At 48.4% G+C, this 17,411-nt stretch overlaps 1 protein-coding gene across 9 annotated transcripts in view; it reads left to right on the forward strand.

Moving 5' to 3' along the window:
- The first annotated feature begins 1,947 nt into the window (after positions 1 to 1,947).
- The window catches only part of LOC121658109 (transcription factor COE1), a 270,763-nt gene continuing 255,299 nt past the window's right edge, over positions 1,948 to 17,411 (forward strand). For 4 of the 9 annotated variants that reach the window (XM_042014571.1, XM_042014572.1, XM_042014573.1 and 1 more), the window contains exons 1-5: positions 1,948 to 2,877; positions 4,224 to 4,380; positions 4,697 to 4,760; positions 4,989 to 5,044; positions 14,014 to 14,087. In XM_042014571.1, coding sequence (XP_041870505.1) covers positions 2,744 to 2,877; positions 4,224 to 4,380; positions 4,697 to 4,760; positions 4,989 to 5,044; positions 14,014 to 14,087 — 485 coding nt within the window. In that variant the 5' untranslated portion in view covers positions 1,948 to 2,743. Of the gene's footprint in view, positions 2,878 to 3,796; positions 3,950 to 4,223; positions 4,381 to 4,696; positions 4,761 to 4,988; positions 5,045 to 14,013; positions 14,088 to 17,411 lie in introns of those variants that run through there. The other 5 variants (XM_042014575.1, XM_042014576.1, XM_042014578.1 and 2 more) reach the window with 2 other exon arrangements.

A 17,411-nucleotide genomic window follows, 5' to 3' on the forward strand; every position in this document is an offset into this window, starting at 1 on the left:
TGATCCCCTGAACAGATTTGAAGGGTGAAATCTGCCAACTGCTCAGTATATTGATTCAAATACATTATTCCTCCCTGGGCAGATCCCTGCCCTGGGAAAGGAGCAATCAGTGCAGGTGCAAATAGCTTTTAATTGAAGAATGTATCTCACCATGGAGGCATTTAGGCTGGATATGATACAACTGATGCAGCAGCAGCCGGAGGAAGCCCAATAAGCTGGAGCTCTGCAGGAGCCAAACTGCTCCTATGCCGTACCTATGGTGTAAATATTCATGTATGGCTGTGTGTCCGTGTTCTCCCACATCTCCCTGAGATATGACACAGTAGCATCGTGTCAAGATTCAAATGGCATCTTCAGGGAATGTGGAAACTTGCTGTCTGTGACAGTTCCTATGTGAGGACGCAGAATGCTGGGGATGTGGATGTTTTGTGTGTGGACTCGCCTAAAGCCAAGGATCGGGTGCAGTTTCTCAGTGCCAGCGAGGCGCTGGCAGCGGGCTCTGTGCCTGCTTTGGACTCAGAGCTCTCTTCCCGAGGCTTAGCTGTGGGTTTGGGAGGCTGTACTACACAAAGTGATGTACATGTGGCTGCGAGAGGGTCCTCTGTAATTGTCGGACTGCCGTGGGGTGTCTCTGGAGCTGTACAGTGGTGCTGATAGACTGGACTGGCTGCTCTCCGGGCCCTTAGCTGGGCTCCCGGTTGGGGGATGCAGCCCGGTGGGCTCCGCTGCCCTTCGCGGGGCTCTGCACCCCTGGGAGGAGCGGACAGCAGCCGCCTGCGCCTCCATCTCCCGGGGCAGCATCTCCCGCACCTCTGATCGGGGAGCGGGGGCATAGAGGGACACGGCAGCAATTCAGAGATAGCCCAGACACTTCAGAGGTTACCCTCCCCAAAGCCTCCGCGGTCTGACATCGCTCGGCTTGCCGGGATGCGCAGGGTTTTGTTTCATTATATGTGCAAAAATGGGCAAGCCTGCGTTTGGGGAGGCATAACCCAGGCCGCCGGCACAGAGAGCTCCTTCCACGGCAAGAGCCCGTGCGAGAGACGAGACGGGAGCGGCTCGGCCACGGAGCGACTTGGGGAGGGGAAGGATGGAGTGTGATGCGGGGACAGCGGCGGGTCGGGGAGCCCGCGGAGAGATGCGGGACTGCGCCCGCTCCGCCGCCGCGCAGCTGGCCCGACTCTTCCCTAGCGAGGACAGGAATTGGTTTTATTATTATTATTACTTTTATTATTTTTATTATTTTTCCTGGGAAAACAAAAATCGGACTTCCTAGGAAAAGAAAAAAAGAACTTCCACCGCGAACTGTCCTGTTCGGAAATCGCGTGCTTGTGCCGCCAAGCAGCGCACGCTGCTGGGGAGCGGGACAGGAGCCGGGGCGAGCGGCGGGGGTTCCGCGGGGGTTCGCGGCGGGGGAGTTGCCCCACACGCCTTTCCAGCGGGGGACAGTCCCGGGCTCGGGTACCGGGCACGGCCGGCGGGCGCGGGGCATCCCCGGCTTTGGGCAGTCGGGGTGGGCAGCCTGGCGCTGGCAGCGGATCCCCGGGGCAGCGGGGAGGGCTCGGCCACCCCCACACTTGGCGGTGCCCGCTGCGGGCTGTGCGGGAGCACGGCGCCTTCCTGGCGAGGGCCGGCCGCGGGCGCCGGGGGGGTCGGTGCGGGGAGCGGGGAAGCCCCTCCGGGGCCGGTGCCCGTGTGCCCCGCGGTGCTCCCGGGCAGCGCTGCCGAACAAAGGCGCGGCCGCGCTGCGCCGGGCCCGCCCCGGGCGCTCCGGGGCAACTTTCCCCCGGGCCGGCCGCGCCGGGGGGCGGGGATATGCTAACGAGGGGGCGTGGCCCCGCCCCCCTCGGCGGCGTCTCGCGGGCGCCCATTGGCGGAGGCGGCGCAGGGGCGGGGCGATGACGCGATGCAAATGAGGGGGCGTGGCCGCGGCGGCCCCGCCCCCCGCCCGCCGGGGCTGCGGGGCTCGTGTTCGGCGGCGGGGACAGTCAAAGTGGCTCCCATAGGGAGAGACGGCGAGTCCGCCCGGCGCTGCGGGAGAGGGAGGGGGCACGGGGAGCCCCAGGGTCTCCCTCCGGCCGTCCGTCCGCGCCGCCGCCGCGGGTGCGCCCCTCTCGCTCCCTTCCCGGCGTGCGCCCGGCTCCGGCAACTCGCTTCCTGCGCGGCTGGAGGAGGGAGGAGAGCAGCGGAGAGCGCTTCGGCTGGGAGAGGAGAGAAGAAAGAGGGAGAAAAGAAAGAAAGAAAAGAGAGAGGGGAGACGGGGGGGGGACTTGCCTCTCTTGTCACTGGAAAATGACACTTGATGTAGCAGAGCCTGCCGCAGCTCCCGTTCGTCCTATTGTTTCTTAAACTGCCATCTGAGATTTTTTTTTTTTTTTTTTTTGCCTGCTGCCATCCGAGGGGTGTCTTCATACAAAAGGGACTTCAAGTACTCCTCCGGCTTGCGAGCGCTGCAACCAGCCCCCAGCACCCCGCCAGCCTCTCCAAGCACCCAAACAAACTGCACACGCAGCAAACAGCAGCAACAAAACCGGGCTCTGATTGCCTCTGGATTTTTTTTTTTTTTAATGTGTGTGCCTGTGTTTGCTTTCTCCGACTTGCTTTGATTCCAGCGATCAGCTGCAGAGAGAGAAAAAAGAGAGAAAGAAAGAAAAAACCCCACATATAACAGTCCGCCTGGCGATTTTATCACTTTTTAAAATTTTGAATAAAGAAGGAAGATTTGCGCTGTTGTTTCTGATTCATGTTTGGGATTCAGGAAAGCATCCAGCGGAGTGGGAGCAGCATGAAGGAAGAGCCCCTCGGCGCGGGGATGAACGCGGTGCGGACGTGGATGCAGGGAGCCGGCGTCCTGGACGCCAGCACGGCCGCTCAGAGGTAGGCAGGCTCCGCGCCCGCGCCCCGCTCCGCGCCCCGGGGCGCTCCCCGCCCGCAGCGCTGCTCCCCGCCGGCAGCGCCTTTCCCCCCGCGCCAACAAAAACCCGGCTCTGGAGCTCTGCTACCAGCAGTGAGTTTCGCGTAGATGTCGCCAGTTAAATATTTATCCCTATTGTCCCGTAGGAATGACTTTTTATTAAATAATGATAACAACAATAAAGGAAGTGGCGAGTTTCGCTAGGTACGGATAGGTAGGTTTCATCTCTCTGGCTCCTTGTGTTCGCTCGGAGGAAGGAGTTTTCAAAACTATGTCTGCTGTTGATTTAGTCTTAAGATCTTCAAATGACACTTCCCTCCTCCGAAAAGCAGCGGGTTGTGCACGGATGTATCCAAAATATATTTATCTACCGCGCTTTCCTATTCTCGTCAGAATCAGCAGCTCCCCTCCTTCTCCTCCGATAAGTAGGGAGCTTGCAAAGCGTGCTCCAGGAGAAATTTTATTTGAAGTCCCTTTGTAAAACCATTGCCACTTATTTTAGATTTTTAAAAAGAAATCCCTCCAAATATAAGATGGATTTGGCGAAGCTTCGCCCAGCCTCGTTTTCTCTCTTATTTCTCCTTTTTCCCATCCTCTTCCCCGCGAAAAAAAAAAAAAAAAAACAACCCCAAACACGAACCAAACCCTGATGCTGGATTCGCAGCTTGAGCCCTGGAGCCGGCATCATTCGGCATCAGTTTAATGTTGACATCTCCCGGTGTCTCCCACCTCGCCCCGCACCCCTCCCTTTGGAGCCCTCTAAGGAAGGGAAAGTTTCTGCAGGGACAACCCTGAAATATTTGAAGTTGTCTCCTGGGCTCGGTGTTTACCCACCGCTCCGGCGCGGGAGGAAAGGCTCGCAGGACTGAGGCTGCAAGATAAGGCACATGGGCGCTGGGGTGACAGCTCCGAGCCGAGTTTGAGAAGTGGCAGGACCGATGCTGCTCCGCGGGGCAACGCGCCGGCGGCACTGAGTGCGGCTTCCCCCGCCATGCAGGGCCGGCTGCGAGCGGGCACGGCCCCCGGGGAGGGCTGGTGGGTACCGGGGCCGGGCTGGGGGGGCTGCTGGGGAGGCTTCGGACTCGCCGCAGGATGGGATGGGGTCGGGGCTCTGCGGGGTTCGGAGCTTGAGTCTTTCTTCGTGCCCGGAGGGAAAAGCCCCGGGGCTACTCGGAGGAGGGAGGGATGCTCTGCCCCGGGGGGGCCGAGCCGCGTCCCGGCGGGGGAAGGCACGGGCCCGGGAGGCGGCTGGGGGGACGTGAGGCCGCGTCGTCGGAGCTGCCGCTAACCCGCGTGTCTCTGGTCCCAGCGGAGTGGGTCTGGCCCGGGCTCACTTCGAGAAGCAGCCGCCTTCCAACCTGAGGAAGTCCAACTTTTTCCACTTCGTTCTGGCTCTGTACGACCGGCAGGGGCAGCCCGTGGAGATCGAGCGCACCGCCTTCGTGGGCTTCGTGGAGAAGGAGAAGGTGAGTACCCTGGCGTACCATGGGGACTCGGCCGCCTCTCCAGGGCCCTCCCCACTCCTCTCCCCCGGGGCCGCGACACCGATTCGTCCCGGGAGCCACGGCAGCCTCCCGGGCGCCTCAGTCTTCCCCTGTCCCGGAGGGCAGACGGGGAGGGGGTGTCCCCTGTTCCCTCGCTATGTCCAGGGCTGAGGGACGGGAAGAAGGCTGAGAGCTGCCCCATCCAGCCCCGGGGACACCCGGCGTGCGAGTGATGGAGAAGCTTTATTGACACAGTTTTCCTTTTCCCTCCGGCCTCCCGTGTCCTCTTTGACTTCAGGAAGCCAACAGCGAAAAGACCAACAACGGGATCCACTACCGCTTGCAGCTGCTCTACAGCAATGGTAAGGGCTGGGAGCCCCCGGTGTCGGCCCCGTCGCCCCCCGCCGCCTCCGCGGCTGCAGAGCCCAGCAGCGCCCGGGCAGCGGCCGCCCCGGTTCCCCTCCGCTCCCTGCGCTCGGTGCTGGGGCGCTGCCGGGACGCGGGCGGCCCCGGCAGGCCCGAGCCCTCGAGCGAGTCCCGGCGCGCTGCCGCCGGCCGGCCCCGCTCCTCACTCCTCTACCTTGTTTCAGGGATCAGGACGGAGCAGGATTTCTACGTCCGACTCATCGACTCCATGACCAAGCAGGTGGGTGCTGCGGGGCGGCCGCCGAGCAGGGGGGTGGCAGCCGTCGGGGCGGCCCCGGGAGGCGAAACCCGCCCCCGCGGCGGAGCCGCTCTGCCCGGCGGGGAAGGGACGGGGCCACCGCTCCCGCTCCGGGCACCGGCCGGGCTGCGGGGCGGCGAGGGGGGTCCCCGCGGGACCCTGCCTGCTGCCGGGCTGCGGGAGAAAAATACAGGCGACTCTTCAGCCCTCCCATTCAGGGCTGCGGATGGTTTTGCCGCTTAATTAATAAGAATTAACCTCCGGCCTCCGGCCGCCCCCGAGCACCGCCAGCACAAGGCGCTGCCCCGGCGCGGGGCTCTGTCGGTCCGTCCGCTCCTGGCGCTGCCGCCGGCTCCGCTGGCTAAAGGAGGAGCGCTTGTATCGCGACACGTTTGCATGTCGGAATAGCCCCCAGAATCGCGGCGCGGGCAGCGGCGAGCTCGGTGTTGGACTCGGGGAGGGCAGCAGGGCTTGTCAGTGGATTAATCCTCATTTTAAGCCTGTTCTTTAGCCTCCCAAACAGAGTAATAACGTGCGTGCCTACCTGTAAAAAATACTTTTCTGTTTAAAACCAGTATTTTTGTAAAGGGTCTATCTGAGCAAATCGGTTCTCTCTCCCTCTTTTTTTTCTCTCTCCTTTTTTAAATTGTTACCCTGGCCTTTTTTCTGCTCCTGTCAGAATATTTTTCTCTTAGAATATGTTTCTTTTAAATAGTTAGGAACGCTTTTGAGCCTTTTCATCCTTAAAATATGTTTCTTCCCCTCCTAATCTGTTTTACTTGTTAAAGAATATTCTTAAATTTTATTTAAGAAAAACATTAAGGGTTTTTTTTTTTGTACCGCTAGGAAACGTCAGTCCCTGTATGTTGTCTGCAGGGACAAAACTCTTGGCTTGTATTTGGGTTTCTTTTCTACAGCAAAACATAAAGCTCTAAGGGCTGAGTTTGTTTTACAAAACTCTCTTTGATGGTCCCAAAACATCTTTTCCTGCTATTGAAGACTGTCTTTCAACAGCAAAAAAAAAAAAGGAAAAAGAAAAAAAGGAACTTGGGTGAATTTTACTACACAATCCACTGTGCATCTGAGCTCTGTTATACTGTACACTTCCAAACAGAGCCCATTCCCTGTAGGAATTAAAGCAGCAGCTACATACCCTTCTTCATAAAAAATCCTGGAAAGCGTTTGCTGTCATTCCCTGGTTTTCAGGCACAAATTGGTTCGTTTGTGTTAAAAGTAACAAAATCTTCCTGATATATGAACTCTTTTTAGTCCTTTTGGAGCTTGCGTATTTCAGTGGAGATCGTGTGAGTCTATCAATAAATATTATCTTTAAATAGCTTTCCTATCGTTACGGAAATGCAGAAGCCTCTGCTCATAATCCTGTTGAAAGCAGAGCCCTGAACTCATGGAGAGCAGTGGATTCAAAATAATTTTCTTAACAAAGGCATCTTGCATATGAAGAGTTCATCCTAAGGCACTGTTTGACCTCTTGGTCTCTCATTATTATCAAGTCATCAGAGGGTCTTTGGAGAGAAAGGGGAAAAAAACCCCCGAGATACAGTTTATTTGTAAAACCTACCATGTAGCTTTAAAGAACGTTCACAATGAAGAAGGAGGAGAAAAAAAAAATCTGTCTGATTTCAGGAAGTCTTAGAAAAACAAAGTTAGTGCAAATTACAGATTTTGGGAAAAGTGCTGTGGGGTTGAGAAGCGAGGATTTAAGAACAAAAGCTCTCTGAGCTTGGGTTAGAAAACGGGGAGTGAAAGGCTGTTTTAGACGCAAACATGTTTGTTTACATATTAATTTCATGTCTGTAGTTTCTTTAGGCATGACTATAATTGCTTATGAAAAATAGGGCATTGTCATGTCAAAACTGTGGCATGTGCTGCTCTGAATTTTTTCGGGGGCCAGACACTAAATTCTCCTTCTTCTCCTTTTTTAATTCTTTCTTTTCAAAAGTGAAATTATTTCAGAGTTGGGATCGCGTTGGTTACTGAATGCTTATTAGGAAGTGAAGTACAACACATGACAGAAGCTCACCCAAATGTTGAATATATCATTTATATTTTATGACAGTGAATTATATAGAAGATTCTCAAGTAACTTTCAAATCATCAAACTGTAATTAAATATTGCAAAGACTGTCTGAAAATTCTTTAATTTTTAATGAAAGTTAAATATATATTGTCAGTCTACTTGAAGGTGTAGTATTTTAATGCATGACGCTGAGAACAAATTGGATAATGAAATGATTACTTTTAAATGAAACTGTTGCAGAAGCGTACACGTTTCAGCTGGCAAGTATCTGCTCAGTCCTCACACACGCACATTCACACACTTGATAATTGTGAATTCCCAGACTGAAATTGCAGCTACTCTGAGGTTTCTGGGGGCAAATTAAAAATCCCACAGAAGCAAAGCTTGAATGAGTTAGGTTCCCCAGATCATACAGGAAAGTATCTGTGGCTTTTTTTTTTAGCGTATTTTATTATTATTATTATTTTTTAACGCGGACACACCAGATTTAAATATATTCTCTTTGTCTCACAGTTACAAATTGCAAGGTTTTGTACAGTGGCGGATTATTAAGTTAGGTAAGATAAAATAAAAGCCCTTCTGCAAATCAGACCTGGATTTCTTTACATAGGATTGCTGCTCAGAGATTTAATGGGAATGTCCCATTAGCAGCCTGCGTTATACCAGTAGGTAGGCAGGGCTTGGCTGTGCTGGGGGCTGTGTACGTACTAAAGAGGAGATGTGAGTGTTCCTGCTCTGCCTAAGTCAGGGATTTGTTTGTGTGGCTGTGCCCAGCTAAGAAACTCATAGCAAGAGCCCTGTCCTGGGTGGAACAGAGGGATCTCCGTGTCCTGGTGCGTGCGTGTTTCTCTGTCAGCTGAGGAGCAGGATGGGAAGTGGGGCTGGAGAGTGGCACTACTGAAGCAGCCAAGAGTTGTGTTGTGAGCTGCATCCCAGGGCAGAGCTGGTCTGTGGGATGAGCTGTGCACGCACTGCCCCAAACAGGAGCTTGGGCTGCACATGCACTCCTTGGGAACCTGGGCTGGGGGACTTCCAAACGGGAAACCCAGCCGGGATTGGTCTCAGAGTGCATCATTTTGAGTTGTGCTTGGGGTATCGCACTTGGCCTTTGGTGGTGGCCCCGCAGAAGCGCTGGGGGAAATGGGAATTACGTGGCTTTTGGGGGTCTCACTAAGTTTCCGAAATGTGTTCCCATCACTTAAAAATTGTAAATGCTACTCACAAATCATTCCCGTGGCAGGGAAGTTCTTTCCAGTTAGGGTAACAACATTCGGTGTCAATAATGGCTTAATTAAATTTTCTTTTATGTTGTATTGGCACCTCATTTTATGTCAGGATCACATTCCTAATGTGCTCAAAACCCCGTAGAACCCCAAACTTTTTAGCTGTTGCTTTCCGTAAAGCAGCAGCTCCTCCTGCAGAAGATCCACTTCTAACAATGATGCATTTTGAAATTGCCTGCAAAATGTGAAATATGTCTGCTCTAATAAAACTGGAGTTTTTAAATCCAAGTCAAAGGATTTTAATATGTTTATGGAGAAGGGATGCCTTCTATTTCTTTGGCTGTATTTTCATAAAGCTGAGATATTTCACTATTAGGAAAGATGGAGGAAATAAATCTGAAATACTTGTTCCCCACCCATTTTTCCTTCAGCCGTTCTCATCCATAAGATATAACGGATGCTAATAAGGCTCAGGCATCTTAAAAATCCTAAGTTTTACTCGATGGCTATTGTCTATTGCTGAGAGCACTCATGAGTCAAAAATCCTTCCTTCAGACTTAAACCCTGTTTATATTTTACTTTTTTTTTCCAGAGCTATAACTCTGGATGCAAATGGTTTTTCTGTTGACTTGTCTGTCATTCTCTGATGTCTGCAGATATTTGATCAGCTCTATTCTGTGCATGGCATGGCCCTTCTCTGGCAGCTACGCGCATGGGAAAAAAAAATGTTATCAATAAGTTCAGAGGAGCCTCAGCAGACTCGGAGAAATTTCACACAAACATAAAACAAAACCTAACCCCTGTGACGGGGAAAGTTTACACTGTGCCAGATTTTAGCAGCTTTCTTGTGCCTTTGGTGAGATGTCAGAAGCGCAGGTGATTTTAATTTTCTTGTACAGAGAGGAATGGAGAAGTTTGGAATTTGCATGCATGATCAGGACCTGTGTTTGGGAAAATGTAAACTCATCACAGTGGAAAATGTGTTGTTTGGAGTCTGAGGGTGAAAACAAAGCTGAGGATTTTGGAGAGACTGCCTGAGCCAGATGGCCTGGTGCATTCCCAGTCTGGCAGCCCAACTGCTCCCTCCTGTATAATATACAGCCATTTGTTCTGGGATATTTACGCTAGAGCTGTTTCCATGTGAATGTTTGAAAACCATTAAAAATGAACATATTAGGAGAGATAAATTTATTTAATTTGTGTGAATACATCGATAAGCAGGCTGTGAATCAAAGGCAGAGGGAGACTGGATAAAATAATTAGATGCTTCTGAATTGTGCGTTGAGAGGCAGAGCAAGAACTCCCTGTCCTCGCCCCGGGACCAGCTCCGCACTGCTTGTCCGGGATAAACCTCCCTGGGATGAGTCGAGGTTTTGCCTGGGGAAGGGGTAAAACCTCGGGTAACTGAGGGTTAAGGATTCAAAGCCAAATAAATATAATTCACAGTATTTTCTCTGTAGATATGTAGTGGATACAAGCCTAATCTTCTCTGGGTAAAATTCTGGCCCATCTGAAGTCAATTGCAAAGCGCCTATTGAATTCGGTGAGGCCAGGATTTTATTTTCTCCCTGTGTGTACGGCTGTAAACGTCATTCCAAATCATTTCAGTTCTGTTTTGGAAAAGACCCTAATTTTAATGAGTTTTCCCTTCTCTTTTATTTCTGTAAGGGAGATACTTTGTTTTTCGAGGCAGATGGAATCTGAAAGCAAGTGGATTTAGATGCACGTTGGTGATTTCTCTCCTTCTCTTACTCTTTTAAAATCAAGGCCATGACATAACTGAGTAATATAATGACCATGATCTCATTCCTTCAAGATTGTTTTTCGTCCAGTTCTGAAAGCAGGATTGCTTGACTGGCAAACTGACACCACGATCCTGCCCTCACTAGTACCAGCATAAATCTGGATTTATTCAGGAATGGTTAAGGACAAAATCTGTCTCTGTATTTTTCCAGCTTGTTTGTCAACTCTTTTATTGCTTTATCCTACCATGTCTATTGGGGAAAAAGTAGATTAAATGAGAGCTGTAGCCTTGACTTTTATATTACCCCCCTTTCTTTGTATTTTTTTTTTTTATTATGTTTTTTTTTTATAATGAAGTCCATCGCTGAAAAGTTTGGGCGAATTTTTGGATGTACTTGACTGCGACGTGCTCAATGTAGTAAATTTTATTTGCTGTTAACCAGTGAATTGAATTAGATTTAACTTTTTATGCAGCTTCATTTAAATGGAAGTGAGAAAGTCTTATATTTTTGACACTAATTTTTCGGGGCCTGATTTTGAAGTCCGTTTGTGCATGAGTGATTGCTACTCACTGGGACTTCTTGTAGGAAGGTTACTTGGGTGAGTAACAGCTGGCAAAATAGAAGGTGAATTTTCTGGGGAAATGTTTAGGTTGTTTGGGAGAAGAAATGCTATTTTCGAGTGCTTATGAAACATCACCGAGTTAAATCAACATGAAGTAAACAAAAAGAAAAAAACCCAAAGTCTATAATTTTGCATTTCCTTTGCCGGTGTTTTGTTGTGCAACTCTGATGTGTATCTGCGGGCTTATTTTTAGCTCTGCTGTGGTCTAAGTTTATGCACTGTAACTTTCACTTTGTCTCTCATTAATGTGATCCCAATTTGACAAAATCACGACGACGTTAGTGCGACAGGGAGCCCCGACGCAATCATCCCCTTTCAAAAACTGTACTTAAAAACCCCATAATTTATTTAAAAAAATCAAGATATTTTTGTTAAAAAGAGTAGCTTTTCAAATCCGAGAGTTAAACATTTTCACAACAGTAACATAGTAGATCCTTCCTGTAAAAATACTTCTGGCAGCTCTAACGATCTGAAACTTTAGCAGTTCCTGTTTCCTTTTTGAAACTAATTGTAGAATTAATGCTTCAGAGCGGTGTGGTTTGCGAGGCGGTCGAGTATGTGTAGGGCTCTCGGGCAGCCATTCATGGGGGCAAACAGTTGGCGCTTCACACCAGTAAATTGGGACACAGGAGTGGGGAGACGGGGATGAGCTGCTCAGAAATGAAGCCAGTTCATCCTCCTGCTTCCCAGAATTTCCTAGAAATTCCTGCAGGAATAGGGTAGGTGAGAGGAGCTGCGTTTAACACGGAGAAAACAAAATGCGCACGGGTGCAACTTCGATAATTGAATGCAAATAAAGTGAGAAGCAAATCTTTAACATGGAGGGAGGCAGAAGAATGTCATGCACGCAAAGAAGGGATCACTGATGCTAAACACAACAGACAAGGTGATTATGTACCACAGTGTTGACTCTGCCCGTTCATTATTGCTATTTAGTTGAGTTATTTAAGCGGGTACCTGGAGGTTAAGTAAGCACAGCAGCAGGAAGGGGAGAGGAGGAGATAGGGCAGGAGGAAAAAGGAAAGTAAATGTTGTGTTCTGGTTTGTCATTTCTAGCACTTCCTTGGCTCCACTGGCGACAAGCTAACCCATCCTGGGTAAATTTATTTTAATATTTGAAAGTGTAAGAAGAATGAGCTGAGACCAGCAGCCTTCTCTCGTCTCCTGTTACGCTGTGATTGTCTGGAGGTGTCAGGGGGCTGGAGGTGTTTGTCCCCACTAAAGGCCTCAGATCTGTTCTTTCCCCTCCTGCTCTGCGTTCTCAGAGGGAGATTATTTTTTAACTGTTGATGAAGTCCAAGAGGTGCCATGAGCTTCCTCCTTGCCTGGCCTGTCCCACTGCTGGGTGGACCCTGCTAACCTGAGCTGGGGTTTTCTGGAGTCTTTGCAATGTCCCCGCTGACTGACCCCACCAGGTGTCAGCTGGTTGCTTCAGTTTTCTACCTTTGCCTGGAAGAAGCTTCTCCCCATCTTCCCTTTTAATGCTGGGAATGGGGCTCTTCTGAATTTGTCCACCTCCTGCTGTAACACATGTAATTCCATTTTCCAACGCTTCTTGCAAACCATCTGTACCTCTCTTGGGCACTGATGTGGAAGTAGCTCAAGGTGGGGGTCCCAGTCTGGGATCAGGGGGTTGCTGGTATCTGTACTGGGGGGACTTTCCATGCATCCCCTTTATCCCAGTGCTGAGTTCACAGCTGTTGTGCCTCACTGATGGAAATGAGGGGCAGAAGTCAGGTGAGACTCTGGGCCCATTAGTGGCAATTAGTTGCAGCCTCTGTTTTATCAGCTATAAAACCCCAACTCAGGGGCTCTCAGGTTTTAGGGGAAGGCACATAACAAAAATAAAGTTAAAAAGTTAAAGCTAGCAAAGGTAGCATAGGCCCATTCCCAAAATTATTTATGGAAATATTAAGTAATTTTATAATACATAATATTATTATTATTATTGCATGTTGCCATTTAAATTGTGTAAGAGTCAGCTTATGCTTCTTCAGCATTGTGGGTCTTGAGGTTTGTGCTCCTTCTGGAGGTACAATACCTCTTACCCTTGGTGGGTTACATTTGTAAGGACTGGAAAAGCAGTTCATTCTATATTAAGGTAACTTATTTTTCTGTCAGTATTTTCCATGCTTCCATTTCCAATTAATCTCATTCCTTAAAATGTCTTACATCCATAGAGCACACTTCTTAAATTTCAGTCTCTATTTTATTGTTAACTTTAGGGAGACCCATCTTAGATGTCATTTTACCTGCTGGGTTTTTTTCCCCAATTTCTTCTTTTAAAGTCTGTGTTTTAGAGGCTGAAAAGGTCACACCGAGCTCAAGGGTAGCACTGTTGCTTAGATGCAGGGGTGGTCATCCCTCCAAGGCTGGGGCTCCGATCCCAGCTCTGGAGTGGCACCCTAAAAGGTTTAGAAACCTTTAGTGCCAGCAAAAGATGCTGTTGCAAAGGAAACTTCACTCTTGTTCTGCTGCTGGGGGGCTGGTGCCTGGGAGCAGGGGTGGCTGGAAAACACGACTCTGTTGGGCTGAGATGGAAACCCTGTCCTGCAGGGGCTGTGAGCACTAACCCAGTTCATGTGTAACGCCGATCCCTCGCTGCTGGTGCTGCTGGTGGGAGCAAATGTAGGCTCCTCTTGAAATGTGAACACACTGCCTTTCCACAGTTTTAGCTTAAAGGATTCTCCCTGTGCTGTCTCAGAGTCAAATTTCTTAAGTCGGTTGATCCTCTGTTTGTTTTGGTTTCCTCTGCTCTGGTAGGGCCTTCTCCTCACTTATTTATATCCCTGTAACTCCGGAGGTGCTCTCTGGAAAATGCTGGATCAGGAGGCTCAAGGGAAGAATCAGGCCCAGGCCCTTTCTCAGGAGCTACCAGGAAAATGCCTGGGCTGTGCAGCTTTTGTAATTAAAAATGCATGAGCTCTCTCTTTTCTTTTTTTTAATGAATAGGACCCAAAGTATACCAAGCCTTGCTGGTTTTCTTTTTTTCTTTCTTTCTTTTTTTTTTTTTTTCCTTCCTTTTAATGCTATTAGGTTTATATTTTATTCTGAATTGAAAAGAAAATTGTGGTTGTCTTGACTACTAAAAAAACCCTTCCTACACACCGCTGGAGAGATGTGCAACAGAGAGGAGGGAATTTAGCTGTACTCAGCTTGTGTTGTTTTTCAGCTGCAGGTCTTGGAGCAGGTTTGGTGGAGATGCCAGGTCTCTTTAGTCTGAGCTGTGGCTTGCAACTCGCTAGGCCTTTGCTTACCATGATGTGTTTTGATTTTCTCCATACTCAACTTTATGCACAACTAAAAACGTGTTTTGTTTCTAGGCGATAGTATATGAAGGCCAAGACAAGAACCCAGAAATGTGCCGAGTTCTGCTCACGCATGAAATAATGTGCAGGTAAGAGATACCCCTCTTCCAGTTAATTAGTGATGGGAAGATGAATCTGTCTCCCAAAATCTAGGTTGAACCTACAGCTATATTCGGACTTAAATTTATCTTTCTTGCATTAAACAATCCCAAAACAACACAGTTTGGTGTGTGTGTAATTAGCAGCAAGGTCTCAGTCATCACACTAGTTTTCAATTATTTATAAAGAGTTATTCTTAACAGAACGCTGCTGGTTTTCATTTAGACGCTGTAGCCCTCAAAAGGTCTCCTCACCGAAATTAACAGTCTATTATAGTCTTGTAGCAACCAACGTCTCTGCCCCCAATTCCCAACGAAAACTCCTCAGCAAAATGACAAAATAGTATTTTTTTTTTTTCCTGGGTGTGCATTAAGGAGTGAGGTCAGGGGGTTCTTTTGTCCTGGTTGCTGCTCATGTGGGGTCCCTGCTTGGCCGGAGTGGAGCAGCTGATGCTCCTCCGTGCAAAAGATGTCGTCTTCTGGATTTTCTTTAAACTTCCCCATGCAGATTGGGCTCTGCCCTGTGCTCCCTTGCCCTGCCTGGGGTTGGTGACTTTAATTCAGTCAAAATATCTTCTTCCCCAAACTTCTGCAGCTGCTTCCTTCTCTGTTCTGGCTGGTTGAAATAGGTGAAGCCTCTTCTACTTCCTTTTTGCCACAGACCCCTTCGCCACCTCAGAGAGCTTGACCTCTCAGTCTCATTAGAGTTAGTGGGTGTTTTTCGCATGTCTGAAAAAATCATTTGTTACATGTTATTCGATGGCAGAAAATAATTCCCTGGTGGAAGACAAGGCGTTCTTGCATAAGCTTATTGTTACAATCACTTGTTTTAAGACTGTAAAAATGCCATTGCATGCGTTGTAACTTTTACAAAACACATTTACTAAAAAGGAGTAACTTGAGGGTAAAAACTAGTACCCACTTCTAAAAGAATAAACTTGGATGAGGGTTTCCTGGCAGGGGACAGTATTTGACAAAATACTCAGATGGAAACTTCTCTGTTGGTTAATTTTTTTTTTTTTTTTTTTTTTAATTCTTGGGACGTGCATGTTTTGTCCTCCACTGACAGCTCCTCCTGATAAAACTCTGCTGGGGGGTAGCACCCTGTGATGAAGGCAGAGAAGGAGTTGCTCTCCTTGCTCTGCCAGCTTGGGTGAAACCCTGCACAGCCCCCCCCCTCAAATTCTTCCTTGCAGCAGGATTTTGGGGGATTTAGTTTTCATGTCATGTTTTTCTAGGCTGCTTCCTTCAGTGGGTTTGGCTTCTTCCAGGAAACCAAAGACAACCCATTGCAGCTCCAGAACAATCAGCAGCTCAGTGTCTCCAAGAGGTGCCTGAGCCTCTGCTGCTATTGGGAGCCTTGTTGCTTTGCTGAGGACTCCAGGCCACTTCTGCCTTTCCAAATGGAATCCCAGTCATGCTGACAACTTGTAATTGCCCTAAAATTCATTGGCCCAATTAGCACGACTTTCACACTGGATACCTATCTAGGAACAATTCATGGAAATATTAAAGGAGGCCCTGACCTGATAAGACTCAAGTGCCTTTTACTTTTCTCCTGTAACAGACCAGTAAAACAGTGGGACTGGGCACATGAGTAAAATTAAGCACATGTTCAAGTGCCTGCAGTGTCAGGGTCTGAATCTGTCATTAGTCCTGGGTGATGTGTCCTGATCCTTAACCAGCAAGGTTTGGTGGTAGGAATAACTCACTGAGCCAGAATCAACTACTTTAATGAAATAATTTTCTTACAGGTAGTTCAGGAACCTAAAGTGTAAGAAGCAAATTAAAACTTTATATAGTGGGCTGAGTTTTAACCAGAAGACCAAATGCCCGCATCACAGATTTACAGCCGTTCAATATACTTTGACTGAGACAAAATTATTTCTGTTCTGGGAATGTGGAAAGATGTGAAGTTGTTCCCTTTATTAAAGCACTTTGCACTTTCTTTGTTCTTAAAATTCACTGTCTCGGGAGCTTTATTCTTCTCCTCCGATTTATTTACTGCTAGTCCTTGCTTTGTGTTTCATGGCCGTAAGGTGGAGGGGTAGAAGAAACCCAAGCTGACTGTAGTAGGCAAATGTTGTGTTCCTGACAGGGTGGGGGAGACATATTCAAATTTCTTACAGCTCATATTAGATATTCCCCATTTCCTTTGCTGCCCATACGTGTGTAAGAGGGTGCTGTTTGTTTACCAGGCCGCTTGACCCTATTGCACAAATCTGTCATCTATTGTGCTGCTAACACGCTTTTAAATTGCAAATCTGATGCTCTTTAGGGGTCTAGAAGGGGGAAAAATTCTCTCTCCACACCATTCTGTTTCTCTTGATTTCTTGCCTGTTGCAAGTGGAAGTTGGGATGTGCTGAATTTGCACCAGGGGTGCAAATGCAGCCTCAATTATAAGCATAAAATTAGAGTCTGTTCCCCATTAATCAGCCCAGCTAATTGCTATGCACTACCATTAGCCATATGGTGTGAAAGACAGCTTGCTCTCCCTAAAATGAAATTTCTTCATTTCAGACATGAAATAGTGAGGGCTCTGTATTTTAAAATAGCTTGTTTTAGATATTTAATTTCTAAACAACTTTCAGCAGTGCTTTCTATCAAGGCTAACTGCACAATAAAACTTTGCATTTATGTGACAAAGCTGGGTATTTATAGTGTACTACAGCTACAGCACGAAGGAGACAAAGAATTCAAATGTATAAGAGAGTCCTGACTGTGGTAGGAGAGCGAAGCTGAGGTTTGCTTCAGGTGGCTGTTTATTTCAGAGGATTTCATTGTGTTTTGTCAGATATAAAAATCTACACGGTTGGTGAAAATGTTAATAGCTGGGGAGAATTCACAACCTCAGTGGAATTTATTAGTATTGTAGGCAGCATGGGGAGGGACATCTATAGTTAATATTGCCTCAACAATTTCCATTATGAAACCTTCAGTGGCTTACAGCTTTGCCAAACTTAAACTGTTCTGGCTGAAATATCCTTTGCAGGGTGTCGGCCTCAGGCTGACTTTCTTTGGAAAGTTTCAGCTAAAATGGTTCAGTGATTTCTGAGAATGAGGTTGGAGTAAAAGATGGTTTTTGTCTGTGTAAAATAAGATCTTACAGCTGTTTTGGTGAGGGGGTCCTGCACCTCCACGCTCCAGGGTGAGGAGCCAGTTTGGGGCAGAGGTTGTCCTGATGGCATCACTGCTGGAAGGGATCCCACCTCGCTGGGACCTTGTGCAAAATCTCCCACCCAGCCTCTCTGGCGACTTGTTTGGGCCTGGCAGCCGATGGTCGGAAAGTCGCCTCGGCACTGGCCACGTGCCAC

Source organism: Corvus kubaryi, unplaced genomic scaffold (assembly GCF_017639235.1).
Source record: "Corvus kubaryi isolate FWS band 111438036 unplaced genomic scaffold, C.kubaryi_AGA036_p1.0 split2-37374, whole genome shotgun sequence".
NCBI lineage: Eukaryota > Metazoa > Chordata > Aves > Passeriformes > Corvidae > Corvus > Corvus kubaryi.